This window comes from Onychostruthus taczanowskii, unplaced genomic scaffold (assembly GCF_017590055.1).
Source record: "Onychostruthus taczanowskii isolate IOZ18803 unplaced genomic scaffold, ASM1759005v1 scaffold12, whole genome shotgun sequence".
Taxonomy (NCBI): Eukaryota; Metazoa; Chordata; class Aves; order Passeriformes; family Passeridae; genus Onychostruthus; species Onychostruthus taczanowskii.
This window is the reverse complement of record NW_024498351.1, coordinates 16,246,723-16,268,788: the sequence shown is the minus strand read 5'-3', so window position 1 is coordinate 16,268,788 and position 22,066 is coordinate 16,246,723. Positions and strand designations below refer to the sequence as shown.

Here is a 22,066-nt window from a genome sequence, read left to right as displayed (position 1 = left end):
AGCATCTGTTTCTCAAAGTGGGTGCTCAGGAACCTTTTGGTGAAACAGAATTTTGGTAGAGGCAGCATGGTTCACAGCCAATTCACAAAACTTCACCCCCCAAATAAAGCACAAATGGTATGTGCTTATGGCCATAGTCACATTTATCCTCTTTGCTTTGTACCAAAAATGACTGCACTGACTGCAAAAGCATTTTTAGCAAATCAACAAATAGCATAAACAAAACAACTAAGAGAAAAACACAGAAAGCTCAGAACATCAGAAGTTAAGTAAGTTTCTGTGGCCCTTGGCATCAGAGGCGGGTAAATTTTGGCACTTTGTTCTTGCAAACTCCCAGCAGAAACTTTATCATAAATGCTGACTGTTATATCTTTCTGGACAGTAAACAGCTGGAAATGAACTTTGCTACTCTTGCTGTTGTTTGTAATGGTTGTGACAGAAAGCAGCAGATATATACCCAGTCTTGCAAACACATAGGCAAGTTAGACAATCGTCAGTCCCCTCTTTTGTTCAGGTGAAAACCTAGGAAGGAAACAAGCACACAGGACAAAGAGACTCACCGTTTGTATTTTTAACATGAAGATGAGCTGAATAATTATACTCTCATATTTACAAAAAGTCTTGCAGTTTGTTGCCCTAATTGCACCAATAATTAGGTGAAGTGACTATTTGTGATTCTGAGTCAAAAATCTGTACTTCTAACTGCTGATTACTCCTTCTATAGGAAAAACAAAAAAAAACAAACAGCACAAACAAAAAAAAAACCCTGTGAAACAGCAAGGAGAAGGTTGAAAAGCATTGGGAAAGCAGTAGGGAACACTGCAAAGCAAACACTGCAGCATCCTGCCAGCAGCTGGCAATGGTGATGATGTTAATAAAAGGCAGCAGAAACACTGGAATGAGACATAAAAGATACATATCCAAGAAACAAGAAATGAGAGGTCTAGCATCTTGGAGGCCTAATTATGTCACCAGGACTTGGAATCATAACAAAATTTGGAGGATGTTCTGTAGGAAATGAGTATTCTACCAGATTGTGATCAGCATTTCATTTTTACCCTGAGAGCTATTGTTCAGTGTTGCATTTCTGTGAGCATTCCACTGGTTAGTGAATCTTTACTTTTATAAATGCTTGTAACAGTGCAAACCTGCTCTTCTTCAGCCTCTTGCCTAAGTGGAAGCCTATCTACCTGTGCTGGCAGAAGACAAGCAACCTCTTAGGCAGCTGCGTCAGCCATGAAACACAGTGACAACACAGGCTTCTGCTAGTCCCTAGAATGAAGGCTGGATTCTTCAATAAGAAAAACTAAAAAAATCATCATCAACAGAAAAAAAAAAAAAAAACAAAAAAACCCAAAAAAAACAAAGACAAAGCAAAGCAAGTCTAAAGTGGATCTGATACAACAGAGGGGGGTTCCTGCTGGCTCCACTCTGGATCCACTGCAGAACAGCTGAGCACAGCAGCCAAGCTGAAGTACAAGCTGAATAGCTCAGCAGCCAAGCTGAATAGAGAAGTACACAACTCATTCTGAAAAACTGGTTTTTTCTTAAGAAAGGCTTTCTTAGCAAGAGCTTCTCTCTTTCTAACACACCATTGCAACATGATTAACCCTTATGCAGAAAGCTACTCTGAAATAAATGGGCTATTTGTAGTCCACAATAGCCATCGCCTAGACAAAGAAAACATAACACAGTATGTCTCCATTTCAAAATATGTCATCAGCTAGACAGCTCAGAGATCTCCCCAGTCCTTAGAGAGGAATTTTAGGGCCTGATACTAAATTTCATGCCCAAACAAGGCTACTAAACTTCATACCAAAAATCTAGGCTTCCAAGAACAAATCCTGAGGAAGACTCCAGCTTCCAATCCTTCTGTGGACCCTTTCTCACACAGGTACAGGACATTAACAGCATTTGTGAGACAGAGACCACAGCTGTTTTTCAGAGAGACCGACTGATTTGATACCTTGCTTGGTTTCTGCAACCTAGCGTTCACTGTAGAGCAGCAACTGTTTAGTTCCTTCCCTACGCAACATTTTACATGAATGAATTATCCCCAACAGAATACAAAAGCCTGCCTCCTAAGAAACCATAATCTTCCCTACCAGGATAACAACATGACTTACAATAACAGAGATCACCACTCATGCCCCAGAACACAGACTACTGTTGCAAAGCAATTCTGATAAGGTGTCAGTTATGCTGGCATAACTAATAGACAATTAACACTAAGTAGCTACCAAAGCACCACACCTGTGTTCATTCATCAATGTTTCCAGGAAAGTGCATATTCCCAAACTGGATGATTACAACTCCTCCAAGGTTGTTACACTCTCCAAGTGAAGATTCTGCCCACTTGTCTGTGATTTGGCTAGATTGTAGAGGGGCTCCTCCTTGGTAAACTCCAGCAAATTTAAAGAAAGCATTTAGCAGCATGCAACACACTACATGAAGTGAGCCAGAGGTCATGAAAAATTAATAAACAGGGCAGTTTAAGACCAGGAAAAACTTGTGGGACACAGAAGCATGGCACTGAAAATCTACTACCTGCATTCTTGCAGCTTGGAAGATTTGGTATCGGTGTTTGCTCTAGGAAGTTCTTTGTCCACATTTGATGTGCCTGCACATAACACAGTCATAGCTGTACATCCTCTTAGAAGCTGTGGTGGGTTAGCCTTGGCCAGCAGTCAGACAACCCCCATTCACTCCCCTTCCTCAACAGGACACAAAAGCTTAGGAGCCAAAACAGACTCAAAGACTGCTTATTGGTTACCATCAGGGGTAAAACAGAGTTAAATTTGGAAATTCAATTTAATTTATAGGCAATTAAAAACAGATAGTGAGGAAGCTAAAAACAAAGACAAAAGTTCCTCTCTGCTGCTCCCTTCTCACTCTTTTCTCCTGCTCCAGCATAGTTTCTCCACATGCTGCTGAGGAATCTCTGCTCTGGAGCCTGGAGCACTGCCTCCTCCTCCTTCAGATCTTGGTGTTTGTACTGCTCTTTCACTCTCTTTCCCCTCCCCACACTTCTCTGTTTAGCATTTTTTGTACACTTGTAAATACTTTTTCTCTGAAGTGCCACTGGTTTGGCTGCTTAGCTCAGCTGTGTCCTGCAGTGGATCCAGAGTGGAGCCAACAGGAACTGTGTTCTCCTCTCTAGCCTTTTCTCAGAGAGGCTACCTCAGTGGCAGGGCTGCTACTGACACCATGACATCTACACTCAGCTGAAAAGTCTACCATGAAACAATCACTAGACTGAAAGGGAAAATAGGGGTGAAATATCCTTCACATCACCCCCTAGTGAGTCCAGAAATGTCAGTTACAAAGTGATGGATGCATGAAAACTGTCAACAGCATTAAATATTTGGAAATCATACAGGTGCTTTTCCTTATAATGTTCAGGGAAGAATTGCTCAGGACTAAACTCCTCCAGGTGGAAAATCTTGGTAGGGCACAGGTTATAACAGGAGTATTTGTACCATTCAATACTTTATATCCTTCGCCTAAGAGAAAAGGGAAAGGAAGAAGGATCAAAACAGCAAATAGGTGGCTGTCTATAACTGCTTTACCATGAAATAAAAAAGAGAAAACCCCTACCCGTTACCTGGAAAACTTTCTCAGTACTCTGTCCTGCAGATATTCCAGCACCCATCCCAGCCACCTCTAGCTACTTAAAACTCCAGAGTGGCCACATGGTGCATTCCTATCTCAGTTTCTTCATCTTGATAAAGGAGGAATGGAAAACTTACCAAACACCTTGTCCAGATCTCTGTGAATCTTCTTCTATGCTTCAGGATTACATCCAAGTAAGCATAAAGCCATTGGAAGGGTGTGCAGAGATGAGGTTAGAAAAGCAAAACCTCAGCTCAAATGGAAATTTGCCAGAGATGTCAAAAACTACAAGAGTTCTTTAAGTACTATCATGGCTTAGACCACCATGAAGCACCATGCATACACCCCATCCCAGTGGAACAGAGTAGAATATCAGAAAAAAAGATAAAAACCATGGTTGAGATAGAGGAGTTTAATGATTGAAATATAATAAAGTAAAATGAAAACAGGAAAATAAGAGAGAGGAACAAAACCTAAGAAACGCAAGCAATTATACAAAACAATTCCTTACCACCCACTGACCTTAGTCCACCCCTAAGCAGCAATAGGTCGCTCCCAGCCACCTCCCCCCCAGTTCATGTACTGAGCAGGGCCTTCTGTGGTACGGAATATCCCTCTGACCAGGTGGGGTCAGCTGTCCTGGCCATGCTCTCTCACAGCTTCATGTGGAGCCTCTCACTGGCAGAGCACTGAAAAGTCTTTGATGTTGGGCAAACACAACTTAGCAAGAACTGAAACATTAGGGTGTAATCAACATTATTCTCATACCAATTTAAAACACAGCACTGTGCCAGGTACTAGGATGGAAATAAATTCTATTCCAGGTGAAACCAGGTATGTAAACAAGTAGAAACAAAGTATTTTCCTGCTGTTTAACAGGAGAGATGAATTAGTCATCAACAAGGCTGAAAAGGCAGAGGTACTCAACACTCTTGTCCTTCCATCACCCTTTCTTCACCCTTGTCCTTCCATCAGCACCAGGCCTTTGGAAAAAAATCCTGGCTGATGCAAACACAGATCCACTATCTGTGAAGGAAGGGTTGGTGTATGAACTATTACAGGAGCTTGACCTTTACACACTGATGTGCTCTGATGGTATCCAACGAAGGAAAGCTGACCAATATAGCTAAGGCCACTCTCCATAATTTTCAAGTTGTGAAATTTGGGGGACATCCAAGAAAACTAAAAGAAGGCTAATGTCACTCCTGTCTACAAGAAGAACTTCAGAGAGGACCCAGAAAATTACAGGCCCATCTGTCTTACTTCAGTCCCTGGGAAACCCATGGAACAAATTTTCCTGGGTGCTGATAGAAGTCAAATGGAGCCCGTGATTAGGAAAAGCCAGCACAGATTGACAAAGGACAAATTTTGCTTGACAAACCTGATTGCCTCTTACAACAAATGAACCTGCTTGGCTGATGTGGGGCCTGCAGTGAATGTTGTCTACCTGGATATCTCCAAGCCTTTTCATATGGTTTCCCATGGCCTCCTCCTACAGAAATGTGTATGTGATGGTGTGGATGTGTGATCCATGCAGTGGGTTGGAAATTGGCTGCCCTGGAAGGTGGTGGTAAATTGCTCCCTTTCACCCTGGCAACTGCCTCAAGTGGAGTCCCCCAGGGAATGATACTGGGCCCAAGGCTGTTTAGTATCTTCATCAGTGGTTGGATTATGGGATCAAGTGTACCCAGATGAAGTTTGTCAGTGACATCAAACTGAGTGAGGCAGTGGACACTTTGGAAGGGAAAGCCAGCCTGCAGGACAACCTGGAGACGCTGAAAACTTAGGCAAACAAGAGCCTTATGAAATTCAAAAAGGACAAATATAAGGTCCTGCACATGCAAAAACATAATCCAGAGAGCAGAACAGGCTGGGGATCTACCTGGCTAGGGAACAGCTCTATGGAAAAGGACCTGAGGGTCGTGGTGGACAAGCAGTTCAGTGTGAGTGAGCAGTCTGTTGCTGCAGCAAAGAAAGCCAATAAAAGACTTGGCTGCATCAATGACAGGAGAGATAAAGTAACTATGCCATTCTAATCAGTTCTGGTCAGGCCACATCTGAATATTGTGTTCAGTTTTGGTCCCTGTTATATAAGAAAGATGTGGACAGGGTGGAGAAAGTGACATAAAGGGCAACAAAGATGACCAAATTACTGGGTAGCCTGTCACATGAAGAAAGGCTGAGAAAACTGGATTTGTCCAGCTCAGAGAAAATAAGCTTAGGCACATCTTATCATTGCATTCCTGTATTTAAAGGGTGTCTACTAAGATGGAGATTCCCTTTTCATAAGGAGTCTTATGGAAAAGTGAGGAGTGATATGCGCAAGTTACGCCTGGGATGATTCCAACTGGACACAAGAGAAAACTTTTCACTGTGAGAATAATCAGCCTTTGGAATAATCTCTCCGTTATGTGGCAAGTGGTGGATTCCCCAGCACTGAGACTTAAGACTCAACTGGACAGGATGATGGGCCATCTCACCCAGACTGTGCTTTCACCAGCAAAGATTGGACCAGATGATCCTTGAGGTCCCTTCCAACCTGGAATGAGTCTGTAATGATTATCAGGATGTAAGATGACCAGTTATTGTCAGGTGCCCAAAGACTGACCAAAAGGGAGAAGTGTTAAAATACTTCTGGTAGACAGCAAACATCCCTCTTCTTCTCTCTTGCCACCTCAGAGCAATCCATTGCTTCTCTAGTAATTAGCAAATCTTTCTTTTTAAGCTGCAGAAGCTTGTTGTTCTGCTCTTCTCTTCATTTGTGCAAGAAATCTCAAAAAGTTGGAATGGCCTTACAGATTTGTCAGCATGAGGTTCAATTGCTCAGCATCTATAAAGGCCTGGCTTGGCAGGGAAAATATTACTTGCTGTAAACAAGTTTATCCCAGCAGTTTCCATAGTTACTGATGATTAGAACAGCAATAAATGAGATTTCAAAAGAATTAAAGGAAGAAAAAAAGGCTGGTACAGATAATACTTGTAAGAGATAAAATATTATCATAATATAATAATAAGCAGACAGACTGAAAAATGGAGAAATGTTAAAACAGCAGTTAAAGATGAAGTATTGCAAACTTTTGTTTAAAAGTATAAATTTTATATGTGATTAATATTTAGATAGACTAGAACATCTTTAAGGAAACAAAAAAAGTGTGAACAGCACACCTTATGTTCTAAACAGATCTGATTTGATAGGTAGAAAAATAATATCCTAGGAAAGGCACAGAAAGGAGGAATGCCTGAGAATAAAGCACAGTCACAGTCTCTTGATACTGCAAACAGAGCAGACACCTCAACCATTTATTTCCTTTTGCTATAATTTTTAATCTAAGCTCTGGTCAAATAATTTTAAAAGAAGGTAATGCAGGCATCCTGAGGATTGCAAGACTCAGCAGACACCAGCATATGCACACCTTCTTTGTTACACAAGATACTAAGTGGTAAATTTAGTGCTTCAGTCTTTCAATCAGTGCAGAGGGTTTCTGTTTCTTCCTAAAACAGGTTAAGAAGCGATCTGAAATCTCTTCTTTGAGGCTGCAGGATTTCTCTGAAAGTATTTGGAGTAATTCTGTGAACCTGGAAAATAAAAACATTGCTAATTGTTGTAGTTTCTGAAAGACACTCCAAGATTATATATGAGGTACTTCCACCAGTGTGCTCAGATCAATATTTGCTAACCTGCCCTTATTCCTACATCACCTGTTATACAATTTTGTCAATGATATAATTATTTGAACTCAAAGAACTTTGAAACAAGTAAAGATTAATTATAAGAAACCAAATACATGAGGAACCTAGCTAGTCAGCTTTATTGTAAAAATGAAACAAAATGAGCTACAGAGGATTACTCTCTTTTTGGGGTTGTAAATTCAAGACAGAGATGCAAATCAATACTACTTTTTTTTTTTTTTATAAGAGCTTTATATTTTTGCTTAAAATGCATACTTTAAAATCTACTTTTTCTACACAAGAAAAAGTTTATTAATTTCAGACCTAAAATAGAATTTGTCATTAGTACTTCACAAGTGCAACTGTGTTACTACTATAGCAGCTGCAAAAGTATCTGGCCTGTACACCACATACTCTTGCTATAGTTGTAAATGTGTCAAAATACTAAAAAAAAAAAAAAAAAAAAAAGAAAAAGAAGATTCACAGGATTCCTCTACCCGTAAGAATTAGGACTACCTCAGAATAAGTGAGAAGAAATTTCAAACCAAACTCAAAAGATCCTGCCAAGAAAACATGTTGCTCTTTTATGCTGAGATAGCCCTCCCTAAGCACTTTACTTTTTGATAATACAACGGGCTAATAAGTTTTGTTGGCCTTTTACCTTTTAAGTCATTCTCCTTTGCCTACCTATTATCAAAAATCCTTGACCGGTCTTTCGGTGGTTAGCAAAATCCACGGGAGTCAGTGACTTCTTCTGAGGTGTGTCTCTCTGTAAAAGGAAAGATACACTATTAGCTAGTGAGATACACTTATCAGTGGAAAGAGATCGATTATGGTTTTATGATCTAGTCCAGCAGACTGGATCCTACCAAAGTGCAAAGCTCAAAACAGCACTAAAACTGCACACTTCTAGCACACACACCCCCTCAAAAACAGAAAAAAAATTATTATTCATACAACAGTCCCACACCCTCCCCAAAACTTTTAGCATCCTCCTTCGACAGGCAGCAGGAATCCCTGTATATCAGAAGTCAGGAGAGACTCAGAAATGAGACTTTCTGTAAACCAACAGCAGGCATGAAAGAAAATCTCTTCCCTTTTTCCATGTCTCCACTTACACTGTAACATACCCTGAATGTATGAGTTGTGTTGGGTCTTGAAAATTGAACAGTAACAGGTCTTTCTCTGAGTGGTTTTTGCTCTGTCCTGCCAGCTACTGCACTTGACACTCTGCTATGAGTATATCGTTCTTGATGCTGAGAGAATTAAAAAGAGAATGCAGCAATTGAGTAAGTTTTTTTTTTCTGTTGACATACAAAAGTTACAAGATAAGAAAAATATGTTTTCAATAACCAAAAGCACCAATTCAAGTGTTTGCCTGTTTTTTTAACAGATGCAAGACTGTTTCTATGTTGGCATGTCAATATATCAACATGCTAATTTACCTTCATTCTGGTGATTTACTACTTCCCCAACCTTCAAAACTGGCCAATATAAGATCTGGCTTTTTTCAGTTGTTAGCCTTTTCTACTTCAGTCAGCATAGTTTTCTAATTCTTATGACCTAACATTAGTGAATAAATTACTGAAAAGAGCTATTTAAATCCAGATGCATAGAAGAGCAAGGTTGTTACCTTGTCATCTTGTTGGCTGGTTCTTTTTAGCAGTTTTTTTTTTTTTTAACCAGATTTTTCTGTTGTCAGATGTCTTTCCACTATGATCTGTCTGTGACCTAAGGTTTTGAACTGCCTTTTCTTGCATTGTAATTGCACCCCAATGTAACATACATTAGCATGTTAAAACTATGTATTAAATACAAACCAACACAAGCTGTAAAATTACTCACTTCAACCAGTGACATATCGTAATTTATTTTTACATAGCTTGAAGTTCTTCACTGGTTAAATAATGAACACAACTTACAGGGCTCTGTTGCATTCGAGGTACTGAAACATGTTCAACAGCTTCGGAGTTTATTGGTGGTAACTTGTTCCGCGTTGCAGGTGCACGAGCAGAAGATAAACTGCTGCCAACCCTACAGAATTTTAAAGGTTCCTCTTTTAGGAGCATTCACATTACAGACTTCTTCATTGAAGTAATATGAAATTATTAAGTAGCACATTTCTTTATAAAGCTCAGCTGCAGAAAGTAACAGCACCTAATACAGCAATAAAGAAGTAGAACAAATGCCTTTCTTCAAAAAAATCATGGCTCTGCTTGCTTTCTTCTTCCCTCTGAATTCTACAATTAATAGTAAATCATGTGTTAGTTCTCGAGTATTTTGCAAAATCCCTCAGTGGTGAAATTTCAGTAAAGTTCTGAGAAAATAATAAAATGAAAAACTCACAATTTTGTCCCTTTACAGATTTCATCATTGTGCATATTAGGAACTTCTGAGCAGGGCTGGTCAGAGGTAAGAGAAGGTAACCTTGCTACTTTCCTAGAGGATGCCAGTAGAGCTGGAGATGCTGAAAGAACACTGTTATCAGAAATTCTCCCCAGCCTAGCATGTGCTGAATTTGGAGTTCTGGAGGCACTGGTATGCTGTTTGTCTTCTTGCTCATTCCTAGGGAAAGAGAAAGAAATAAGGAATTAGGATCAAGAAAAACAAGGGTTTAACAGTGCATCATTTCTACCTCTGCAAATTACTATCATATCCGTGATCACAAGATCACACCAGATCACTGCCTTTTTTATAGGTTTTTTTCTAATTGCAAAAAAATTTTTACATTATGTGAATTATGTCATATTTTTTAAATATCAATGCCACCTACTGTGTTTTTTCTGCTACGGCAGCATGCCTCTGTTGGAGCGGTTTTGCCTGAATTGTCATCACACCACTCAGATCACTACAGAAGTTGCTGGAGAAACGGTAAACCTATTAAAAGCAACAACTATGTGTTAACCTTTACTTTTTTAGAAGGAAGATCTCAAAAAGCACACAGTTAAGAGGTATTTTACTCGTTTTTTACAAAAGTTCCTTTTAAGATGGTTCAGTACAATTCTCAGGAGTACATGGGGCAACTAAGCTTTTTTCTTTTGCTTATCTTCAACATATTTTTATAAACACAATTTGTGTAATTTAGTTACTGAATTGTAACTCAATTTACAACATAAATTTCAGTTGAAGCCAAAGATTAAGTCTTCAAACATTTCATTTTCCCTCAGTACAGGGGCATGATTTATCAAAGCATTTTACTTCTCCTGGCTGCTGGGACTGCTACAGAACAAAGTACATCTATGGGGAGAACCAAGACTGCTGTGCTATCTTTCCTGTGTTCCTTATCTCACTATTTAGCAAGCATGGTAAAAAGAGCCAATGGAAGAAAATTAAGTCACTTGAACTCAGTAGTGAGATACAGGAGAAAAGAAAAAAAACACAAACAGAAGCAGTGGCTGAAAAAGGAAACAAATGTGCAATACACTAATGAGGAGACAGACGGAGGAGACAGCAAGCAGGACAAAATAGGACATTTTATCAATATAAGCATGAGCTTCTACAAAGACAGGTAAGTCCTAGTGCCAGCATGCTAGTGGATGTACTGCAGAATCCCCTTTCACAAGAGGCAAAGAAAAAGAGAAGGAATGAGAGTCTGAAACTCGCAGTGTTACGAGAAAAGCACTCTAAGTTGCAACTTCACATCCCAGTTTGTCTTTTTAATTCTACCATGAAGAGATTACTGGATCACAATAAAAGCATAATTAATTTTTAAGGACAGAATAGAATTTAACAAGACTTTGCAAATCAATGGCAGCAATACCTTAGTGATAAATTGTACTTTAAGAACCACCAAAGAAAAACAAGCGACAATAAGCAAAAAATGAACACTGAATTAAACCTCATTTTAAATCAGATGACTTCAAGTACCCCTAATTGGTATAAAGAAAAAAAAAAAAAAGAGGAAATAAAGAAAAAGAGCCTTTTCAAGTTTTGATCAAGACTGTCCAAGGTTTGAAGAAAAAAGAACATTTGACAAAAAGGTTTTATTTTTACCTGTGATGAAACCGAATGAGCCCCAAAAGATACACTTTGTGCTTCAGAGCCTCTGGAAAGAGGAATGGTCCCAGCATCTGCTGTAATATGAATGACTGGCAAATGCGGCAGTTTTGCTGTAACAGTTTTCAGTTTTTCTATTTGTTGGTCACACTCTGCATAACAGCAAAAAAAGTAGAGAGAATAGGAAGTATTTTCTATGTTTACCAGCCATCATTTATTGGGGTTCACACAATATTACACAGTAAATAAAGACTTGCACATAGCTTTACGTTTCCATGCTATTTAAAAATCTAACATAAATTATGGGTTTTTGAAAGCATTTCCATTTGTCTATGCTTTCTCTGACACTGACATACAAGCTGGCCTATACAGGTAGATTTGGAGGTGGTTGTTTAAGAAAATACATCTAAGATCTTTGAAATGCTGTCTAAAAATCCCCAGAGCTTTTCCTTTCTAAGTAGTAAAAAAATTTAATATATATAATAAAAAATAAAAAGTCTATTGATACCAGCCTCATCTGACAGCAGCTATACACTGTTTCATTTTGGATATAAGCTATGATCTTATTTCTATTATAAACCCAAATTCTTTTCCTTCCTAGTTTAAATACTAGCTATATGACCTTTAAAAATAAATAAAAATAAAAAGGCAAACCTATCATAATACTGCTAAATGATCCTCCCTAAACTATAATAGAGAGAGCTAAACAATCCACCTGCAGTGTCAAAAGAACTTTTAAATTACAGAAAAACCTGGAATGTTAAATTCTGATACTGTAAACATTCAGAGAAATTTTGCAATTTCTTATTTTGTTGTATTCTTATATTTGAGGTTGAGTGTACCTTACATTAGAGGTAACTTCCAAGACCCACCCTCGGGTGGTAACATTCTTCTGTTACTTCTGTCCTTTTAAAACACATTGAAAGAACTGAAATTCCCCTCAGCCTCCAGACACAACACATGCACACTAAATAGATTTTCACTTGTACTTATTTTTCCTAGCTTTTCCTTTTTCTCACTACAATCTGTTAGAATCAAAACATAAAATAAAATTACACGCGTCACTTTTTCTTCATCCTGTAGTCAAGTCATGAACTCCTGCACATCAGCAAGACTGTCTATCTCACTTTAACATTCTGACTACCCAAGGGTTCTATTTCTTTCTATTTCTAAAGCTTAAACAGTGAGGACTAGGAGACTGATTCCTAGGTTCCAGATCACATTGTCAGTGATCCCCTGACTAATCATGACTAACAGCATCAATGTGCATCTTCAAGCCAGTGATTAATATTTTTATTTTTTTAAACATGCTCTCTTGCAATGAAGCTATTTCAGTCAGTATTTTTCTTTTTACATTTCTCATCATTTTTTTAAACATGCAATGAAGCTATTTCAGTCAGTATTTTTCTTTTTACATTTCTCATACAAAACTCCCTGAAAATTAGGAAGAATGTTTTATTTTAGGTGCATGTGTGTGCAACATTCTCGTGGCAAGGCGCTACATTTATTACAGTTCTATAGCACTGGTTATCTTAACTAAAGCTTGGAATATTTGCTTAATTTAAGCAGATAGGGAAGGATGACTTTTCTGAATTAGATTCAACAAATACCATATTTTCAAATGAAAATATCAAATACCTGGGATACTAGTTTCCCAATTTTTTTTAATCAGTTCCTCCAATATTCCAATGACACTGCTCCAGATATGATCAAACACTTCAGAAGCCACAGCATCTTTGATACAGGCATTGGGAGAAACAGGGGGAATGCCACGCTTACACCTCTTCTCAGAAAGATGCATTTTCTTTTGTTCCCAAATCTCATCCTCACTAATAAAGGAAACAGATTCAAAAGAATTCCCATGGGAATTGACTCCCCCACCCCTGCCCCCTCCTTCAATAGAGAAACATACATATAGAAGAAAAGGCAGTCAGCTGGAGATAACCAAAAAATTCAAACTCAAAATTCACCTAAGGGAAGAGAACCTATCAAACACATATACTGATTTCTTTTTCATTTGCTTGCCATTGAGAAATGTAAAAATCCCATTAGGGCATTACAACAGAAAGATCTGCAGGTCTAGGAAGAAGTTTTATATGTGGCTAAATCCTTAAGACTAAATCCTACGCTTTTTACAATAACATAGGCAACAACATCTGAACAACCTCTGTTGTATTTGTCAAGAGGACTCTCACATGAGAATTTCTTTCTCAGCATGCCCTGTGTACCTGCACACATCTATAATTTTCCACCATTGATCAAAGATTAAACAATTTTGAAGAATTTCTGCAGTATGACAAGAATAGTAGAGCCCATAGCCTTACACATACCTTCTCCCTGTGCACTAAAGTAAAAAGAGTTATGCTTTTTAGGTTTTTTTTCTATTTCCTCTGTTTCTAGGGAAACATGTTTTAGCAGCATCTCCTAACTGGGTCTTCTAATACACCCCCTCAGGAAGAATGTTTTAACTTTTTTCTTTTTTTAATTCCATTGTATTTTTTTCTAAGGAATGGGGTTTTTTTGGGGTTTTTGAGATCAAAAAGATGCTTCCAAATTCCTACTGGTTTCTACTTCCTCCCTTTCTCTTCTCTGTCACTTCTTCACTTCTTCCTCAAGCCACACTGCATAATTCCTAACTGTATATGAGATGTGGCTGATTGGTGCAACTCACAAAATGACCACGCTATTCTCCTGTCAGGCTTTACGACATCTAATGTTTTAGTTATGGAGAACAAGGTACTTCAGAACTGAAGGAAACAAGAAGCATATGAAGGAGACAAAAGAGAGAAGCAAACCTTCAGACAATCCTCCCAAATTAACTTTGCTTACTTATTAAAACAAAGAGACAAAACTACTGAGAGTATTCTTAAACCTAAATGCTTCCTAAAAAGGCAGCAATCCCAGCCTTCTTTCAAAAAGAGCACTGAAAGGGTCTCTGTCTGAAAGGTTCCTCAGGTTTTCAGAACAACCATGTCTTTGTTCTGAGTGTGCATAAGGCCTTAGCACAAAAAGCTGTGCTTTGTGCCTAACGAGTCCTACCAAAGCTTTCCCCTTTTAGAGGCCTTTTAGAAAACAGCATATGATGATCTTTCATACACCCAGTAGCCTAGCTGCTGGAACATTCAACTGGCTTGCAGGAAACCTAGGCTGCCCTGTCAAGAAGATGACTGAATGACTCTTTTCTCACAAGCGTGCTCTAATTGCAGGCTGTAACCTCTCCTCACAAAGCTGTTGTACTCTGCAGAGAAAGAGTTTAAGACTCAGTGCTCTAATTGCAGGCTGTAACCTGCAGCTCTCCTCACAAAGCTGTTGTACTCTGCACAGAAAGAGTTTAAGACTCATTAGGGCAGAGAATGACACCAAACAACCTGATGCTCAAGGCTGTCACTTGGGGAGAGGGGATGCCTTCATTCTGCCCCATCTCAAAATTAAATATTCATTTCACTGAATCTCCATGCATCAAATACCTCAAAACAACTAGTGGTTAAGTCATTCCTCTGAAATGGGAGATGTGAGCTTTAAACCACTAGAAAAACAACATACCTAATCTTCCACATGCCCAGTGAGTATTCTGACCACTGTGCTACCGAACAGAGGAACAGAAGGAACTATATCTTATACAGTTTAGGAACCCTGACTCAGTTCATTGATAATTTTTCACTGCACTCTTCAAAAATACACATATCTGTTATTTACAGTTCCTTGTTGTCAAAGGCAAGATATTCCTCTATTTTTCCATCCTCATCGTAAATTTCTTCTTCCAGGAAGGAATACGTGGCTGAGTCTGAAGCAGAAACCCTAGTGGAACTTGCATCCAGTGCTGTATGTACTGGAGATACTGTTGGGATCAATTTAGAGCCTGAGATGCAGAGCCTGAAAAAAATATCAAGAAAATGAGAATTAAACATTCAAAGAAAGGAGAAAGTGAATGTTTAATTATACTGACATGTTTCAGTAATACAAAAGTAATATTTGTACGCGTTTCTGAAGAGGGAAGACCAAAACAAAAAGTTAAAAAAATTAACATACTCTTTTGTATGACCAGTACATTCAAGGAGGCCAGGCACACACTTAGTATCTACATGGGCATCATTTCTGCTCTGAAAATGCTGAAAGCCTTCATCCTTTGGCACTAGGAGCTGCTTTCCTAGAACCCTGAATAAAAAGGAGAGAACGAGCAGTGTCATAGATGGAAACCTTAGCCATATGCAAATATGCAGAATACAAGAACCTGCAAACAGTAGGCAATGCAAAAGCACAACTTACATCAGCCTTGAGGGGCCAGAGCCTTAATATTGCCTATTATTTAAATTATCAAAGTTAAGTTGATTTACACAAGATGAGATTCTAGTTATAAATTTTAAGAGCAAATAGTAAAACTCGTTAGATTGTTCTGAAGCCAGACAAAAGTAAACACACTTCCTTTTTTATGAAAAAACTCAGTGAGATACATTTAAAAATAGATGCAAAAAACAAATAACATCTGCTATGACTTCACTTATCCAACTCCAGTATCCACCACTGTGAGTAAAAGTGCTAATCAAAAATGTTTACATGGAAAGTTAAGGCTCCAGGTAAAGTTCAGAAAATGTGCAAACTCCAACATGCATAATGTAGAGAGGAAGAGAGAAAAGGTGAAAGCAACTCTAATAAATATACACTAAATTATATAATAAAATAATTTCTGAACAAGTTTGCCTGCAATCATTTTATTAATCAAAATAAAGGGCATCAGTTGCTAAAGCACCACTGCCCAGATTTACTGACAGCTATGGCACAGCTCCATCCCAGAGATACAGATCTGAATGCACATGTGTTGCTGATGCCCAAACCACAAGAGGGTACCCCAAAAATTCAAATTAGAATGGTAACCGATTAAAACTACTACTAGCAAGAATTTCCTTACCTTATATGAGGAAATTGTTCAACCCAATCTGCACATTCTGCCTGCAGGTTCTCTGTTTGGGAGGTCACTTTTCCTTCAAACAGCATTTCATCAATCTCCCAAAATAACTGATGCACTCTGTGTGTGTTCGCTTTATCAAATTCCTATATATTATAAAGTTAATAGCTGTCAGCAAATATGCATGTATACTAAAATTTCCGTGATATTTAAAGAACAGAACAACATGAATCAACTTGGTTTAGTGTGTCAGAACGCATGTTCAGACTATGTATTTTAGACACAATTTATATACCACAATGCAAAAAAAACCCCAACAACCCAAAAAAATCCCATATAGCTGGCCTGAACAAGTTGATTTAGCAAAAAAACAACTACAAGACTGCATTTCTTTAACATTAACATATAACATACAGCTGCCTAGAATTAGCCCATATTAAAAAAAAAAAAAAAAAAAGACAATCATTATGAGTTGTTTAGCCTCCCAGCTTATTCCCTGTGCCAATGTGAAGAACACACACTGCATCACTGGCACCCAGAGCGCTCTGCTCTTTCACGAAGTGCTCTTCTTCTTCCTTTCTATGTACAACAGCTAAGAGGGGAAAGAGGGAGGACCTTATGCCTGTGTGACCTAGTCTAGGGCTTAGGAAACAGCTGTCGGTGTGAGAAATGCCTTTCCATACTTCTTCACTGAACCTACAACTCAGTGCAACTAGATAGTAGGTTAACATAGAGGCAAATGAAAATAGTACAGAAATGCCTGATTTTATCCAGTGATGCAGAGACAAGCACTTGACTGAGGGTTCCTCAGCTGGGCACTGTTTTTAATGACATTTGCCACTTACATTAGATACTTTGATACACTAAAAAAACTGGTAAAACTCAAGGCCCAAATTACGCTTGTTCACTTCCAGCTGAATGCCTCAAAGCACTTCAGGCCACAGAAGGGACCACACTGAAAAGGAATGAGAAAATAACTCTCACACAGGTTACTGTAATACCCAGAATCAGGCTTTCTCCTGAAGGGCTGGCAGCAACAGATTGGGTCAGTACCCTAAAGGTTAGGGCATTATGCAAAAAGAAAGGCAGAACTACACTACCAGCCACAGAAGGCTTTCTGAAATGAAAGTGGCAGCAACTGCAATGCTGCAACTTCCAGCCTGCACCAGGTATGCCTCAGAGGTCAGCCTTTTTAACAGCAGGACCTCTCTCCGTATCATCTGCAAAAAATAACTGACTTCATGTAAGAGCTAAACATTTACCAAGACTGGGAAATTTATATGCATGTTCATGAATGTACTTCATAACTGAAAACATTGAGAACAGTTCAATTAGACATTGCCTGCACTACAGGGTGTTTGAAAAGACATGCTTTATCATTCACTTGGACTCAGAAAGCCTACCTTCTTCAGTAAAACAGCTTTGTTTTCCCCAACCTTCATAATTTATCATTTTATTCCATTCTCCTTTGTTACACATTAGCTGCACCAATACCAACATGCAACCAAAACTATTTTTTAAAAATTCAATTAATACACTTATTCATTAGGCTAATATAAATGAGTTGCTGCATGTCCAACATCAGTAAAAAACTAATATTTCTACAATATTTAGAGAAAGGGTACTGTAAAAGTTTCTGTGACATACATCATCTCTCCAGGAGTAAACTGAACTTCTTTCAGTAGACAAACTAGTAGTATAGCTGTTTATTCCAGACCAAGAATTATTCAGCTCCGTGGGTGTTGTGCAACCACTAGGTGAAAGTGATGAAAGTGTCTCACTGAAAAGAAGACAAATTAGAATGAAGAACACAATTATTTTCTGTATAAACATGTTTTAAATAAAGCAACCAATCAAGTAAATGGTGCAAGCAGGTATTTTAAAGTAGAGTGAATACATGCTCCTATTAATACTATTTACTGCCTTAAAGGCAATTCCTTCTACACTATTAAGTTTTTGCATGCATATGGACCATTGCAACTGTATGGCACTCTAAAATATGCATGTGTATGTATTTGAATATAATTACATGCATGTATCTGTATTTCCAGCTCAAACAATTATTTTGGTTTCTCCATGTCAGCTAGTGATCACATGAAAAGCAGATGAAAAACAACATCAGCTTTCTTTAACTCTTTCACATTAGAAGCTTCCACAAGAAAACTTTTGCAAAACTAAGCACAAGATCTCTACAAATGTTTCAAATAGCACTGAGTTACATGTCTCTATGCAGTGCTTTTTATGTTGCTAAATTTGGTGCACTTTAAAATTTGGGCCACAGCAACTCAAGCCCCCAAAGTTCTAGCTGGTCCCTGCCACTTACCACCCACCCGAGGATGCAGGGAAAGCAGTGGTAATTGGATGTGCAGGCAAATCCTAACCACTGTCATCTGGAATAAAATTTCTTGAAAGTTAACTAGCCTGCAACATTGGTGAGCATGATTTCAATTTAATCATGAAGTCTGATTTCCCTTCCAGACATAATCAGTGTCCTCTACTATGGTCTTAAAATACTTAAATCCGTATCACAAACCAGGAATAAAGTTCAAATCCTTTAAAGAGCAGGTTAGGTCAATTTGTATCCTGCATTATATTGTGCAATAGTTATTATCCATGAGAATGACTGGAAGAATGATTAGTGAAAATTAACTTCAATCTGGAAATATCTAAGTCAAAAGTAAGTTAATTAAGTATTATTTCAGAAGTACATGTATACCAGGTATAATTGTCAATGGCTTCTTGAACATTTCTTGCAAAAACTGATGGAAGAGACACTCCACTTTTTCCAGAGAGACACCGATTTGGGGATCCTCTGGACAGTCCCTTCCTATAAATACAGAAACATAACATTCCATAATTTCAAATAAAGTTAATTCACATCTCCACTGGAAGGGGGGGTAAGGAGGGCAGAGGAAAGGAGAAAAGGAGGAAGATAACTACTCTGTTGAATTTTTCGATTTTTCAGTCCTATTCACCAAGACAAACATTTGCTTGAAACAAACTACTTTGTTTTAAAATAGCTTTTATTTGCCTTACTTACAGAAGTATGTTTTAAAAAAATGTACTTTTATTTTGAGACTTGCTTTACTCCATTGGCATCCTCCTTGGGTTTTGCATGAACTTTGCAAGAAGCACACACACAAATGAATCAGCACCTCACTACTGCAACAACAGAGCAAAGGCACAAACCAGTAACTGCCCATGCAACAGTTTAATGAAGGAATGTTTTTTCCTTTGTTTGGGAGGGTGGGGCTTTTTGTTGGGGTTTTTTTTGTTTGGTTTTTTTTTAGATGGAAATTATTTATAATTACACAACTGTCATAATTACACAATTACATAATTACATATTACATTCGATGCATGAAGTTGGGTCATTAACATGCTAAACCCACCTCTTCAGAATATGTACAGATATGTGAAAGTGCTCCTTGGAAGCACTTACAGCAACTGATTGCTTCACCTATGTTCATGCCACAAAAGCCTCACAGCAGCATGACTGCATCAAAGTACATTTGTGAAAAAGTAACTATAAGAAAACAGCTCACGGGTCCAAGAATTTTCTTCATTTGTTTAGACAAGAACTGTAGATTGGCCCTGCAGCAGTTAGGATTGCTCTGTCTTCTTTCTATCCTTTCTGATATTTTTCTTTCCATTACACATATTACAAAGACACATATGTCAAAATCTAACTCCCCACTCAAATGGACCACACCATACATCCTAATGTTATTTATGTGTTGGTTAAGAAAACAGCAAAACCTACCATAAGCTTGAACTTCTCATCAGGGAAGACCTTAAATTTAAAATTCTTCGAGGCTGGTAAAACAGTAGTGGAAAGCATTTCTGTGTGTTTGCACTTCATATCCTATCTCTTCCCTAGCATCTGCTTTTGGCAAGTAAGCACCAGGAGGCTCTATGAATATTCATAAAGTCCAGTCCCATGACTTGAGTTTCATTTTGTCCTAACACCAAGATCTATCTCCCAGGAAGTAACAGTGAGCTCACAGTCTATCTTCTCCATGGAATGCCGTTTCCTTCTGTTCCCGTACACCCCTCTCTGTCTAACATTTGCCATGTTATTTATTGCTCAGGCAGCCTTACAAGGTCTTTCAATTATTTTTTTTTCATAGCCGACTCTTGTTCTTAGTATTTTTCCACAACTTAATACCACCACCAAGGTTTAACACTTCACTGCTCTTTACCTGCTCAAACTGCCCAGGTCGGATTCCCATGAAACACCACTGGGGGAGGAAACCACTTACTGTTACCTTCTGCTTACTAATACCCAAGCTAAACCTCGCAGGGCACAACTTCAGGCTGTGTCCTCTTGTCTTGATGTGAGGTGGAGCAAAGTAGTGTTCCTGCCACATTTTTCCACTGCATGTTGTTGTAGCACGTCTCCTGACTCCTTGGATCACACGCCATTAGATGTGCCGGGAAATCATTGCAATAAAATAAAACTATAGGAAAAACCCCTCCCAGCACATCTATACCATCACTTCCCCTGCGCTGGCAAGGGAGCACCAGAAGCTGGAGCAGCTGCCGGCTGCTCACCGAAAGCTCCGCAGCGACGGGCATTACACGGGGACAGCAACACCGCTGCAGCGCTCCCGCCGCCCCGGCAGGACGGCAGGCGGGCCGCGGACACCGCCCCGCCACGGGCCGCAGCCCCCGCCGCCACACTCACCCCGGGACGAGCAACCCCGGCCCCGCGGCCACACTCCAGCGCCCACCCGCTCCGCCCGCGGGCTCCCCCCGCCGCGTCCCGCGGCAAGGCCTCGCACCCCTCCGGGCCTGCCCACGAAGAGCTAAAGCCTCAGCCTGGGCCGGAGCGGTGCATTCTCCCCTCGCCTCGGAACACGCAGCCAAAGAACGCCGAGCTTGGTCTTTCTGACCAGAGGAGGTTTCCCTCGCCTTCGTAAATGAACAAGGGTTATGCGATGCTGGCCAACTAGATAAAGATTTTCCCTTGTTAATTGAGTTCTCCTCGAACTACCCCTGTGCACATCACCGATCTTCTTCAGCACGGGGGCAGGGCAGAGCATAGACTGTCAGCTGCAGATTTACACAAGCTCCAGTAATCCACTAGCTTCATTCATCTCTAGCTCCACGACATAAAAACTCTGGCGTCTACATATTTTGCAGAAAGCCTCTCTTAACGGAGGAGGCAGATATGCTCATAAGCAAAAAGAAAATGCAAGAAAGAGAAAATAAAATAAAAATAAAGGCAGCATTAAATATGCTGAAAATTAAGACTGAAAAAGCAAGGCACATGAAGCCTCACCTTACAGGAAAACAATCAGCAGCATTTAAATGACATTTAAAGTTTCATAACCAAACAAAATATTACTCACTAAGAAAGGTGTGTAGAAAATGCCTACCATTTGTTCTCTGATGATAATTTTTTTTTTAACCTGTTCAGTAAGGAAAGTTCCACATTCTTCAAAGCCCCATTCTTCCATGTCAGTAAATCATTAAGAAACTGCATGTGTAATTACAACTTTCCTTGTCCTTAGCCATCATTCTTCTATAGGAGCAGGTTTGTCCAACACTTCGGACACACGTGCACACACACGAAAATAAGAGTCCTTTGTTAAGAAAAACTTATCCAAACAGATGAAATCTAGAATAGAAAATTATGTCCTGATAAAGAAAATGCAATTTTAACCTTCCACCTTCTCCCATATTTCCACAGTGGAGAAACTAAGAGCAAGAGTTAAATTTTGTGCAACCATTTTGGAAGGCTTTTTTGTCATTGCAGCAAGATTCAGCCAGTGGTCACCCCCACATCTTACCACCACAAAACCCCACAATATCATTTGCATTTCTCTAAACCAAGCCCTTCTTCCTTTCCAACCAACACAATGATAATAATATGGATAAATA

General features: G+C 39.1%; 1 protein-coding gene across 1 annotated transcript; it reads right to left on the bottom strand.

Moving 5' to 3' along the window:
* Positions 1-6,882: 6,882 nt before the first annotated feature.
* On the bottom strand, positions 6,883-19,002 carry FAM149A (family with sequence similarity 149 member A). The gene is made up of 13 exons (XM_041427940.1): positions 18,897-19,002; positions 17,828-17,960; positions 16,184-16,326; positions 15,307-15,432; positions 14,974-15,150; positions 12,916-13,106; positions 11,275-11,429; positions 10,055-10,158; positions 9,628-9,846; positions 9,204-9,315; positions 8,412-8,537; positions 7,969-8,050; positions 6,883-7,188 (listed from the first exon to the last, which is right to left on the bottom strand). Exons 3-13 carry the CDS (start codon positions 16,267-16,269, stop codon positions 7,115-7,117), a joined length of 1,452 nt encoding a protein of 483 aa, XP_041283874.1. The 5' UTR covers positions 16,270-16,326; positions 17,828-17,960; positions 18,897-19,002; the 3' UTR covers positions 6,883-7,114.
* Positions 19,003-22,066: the final 3,064 nt, after the last annotated feature.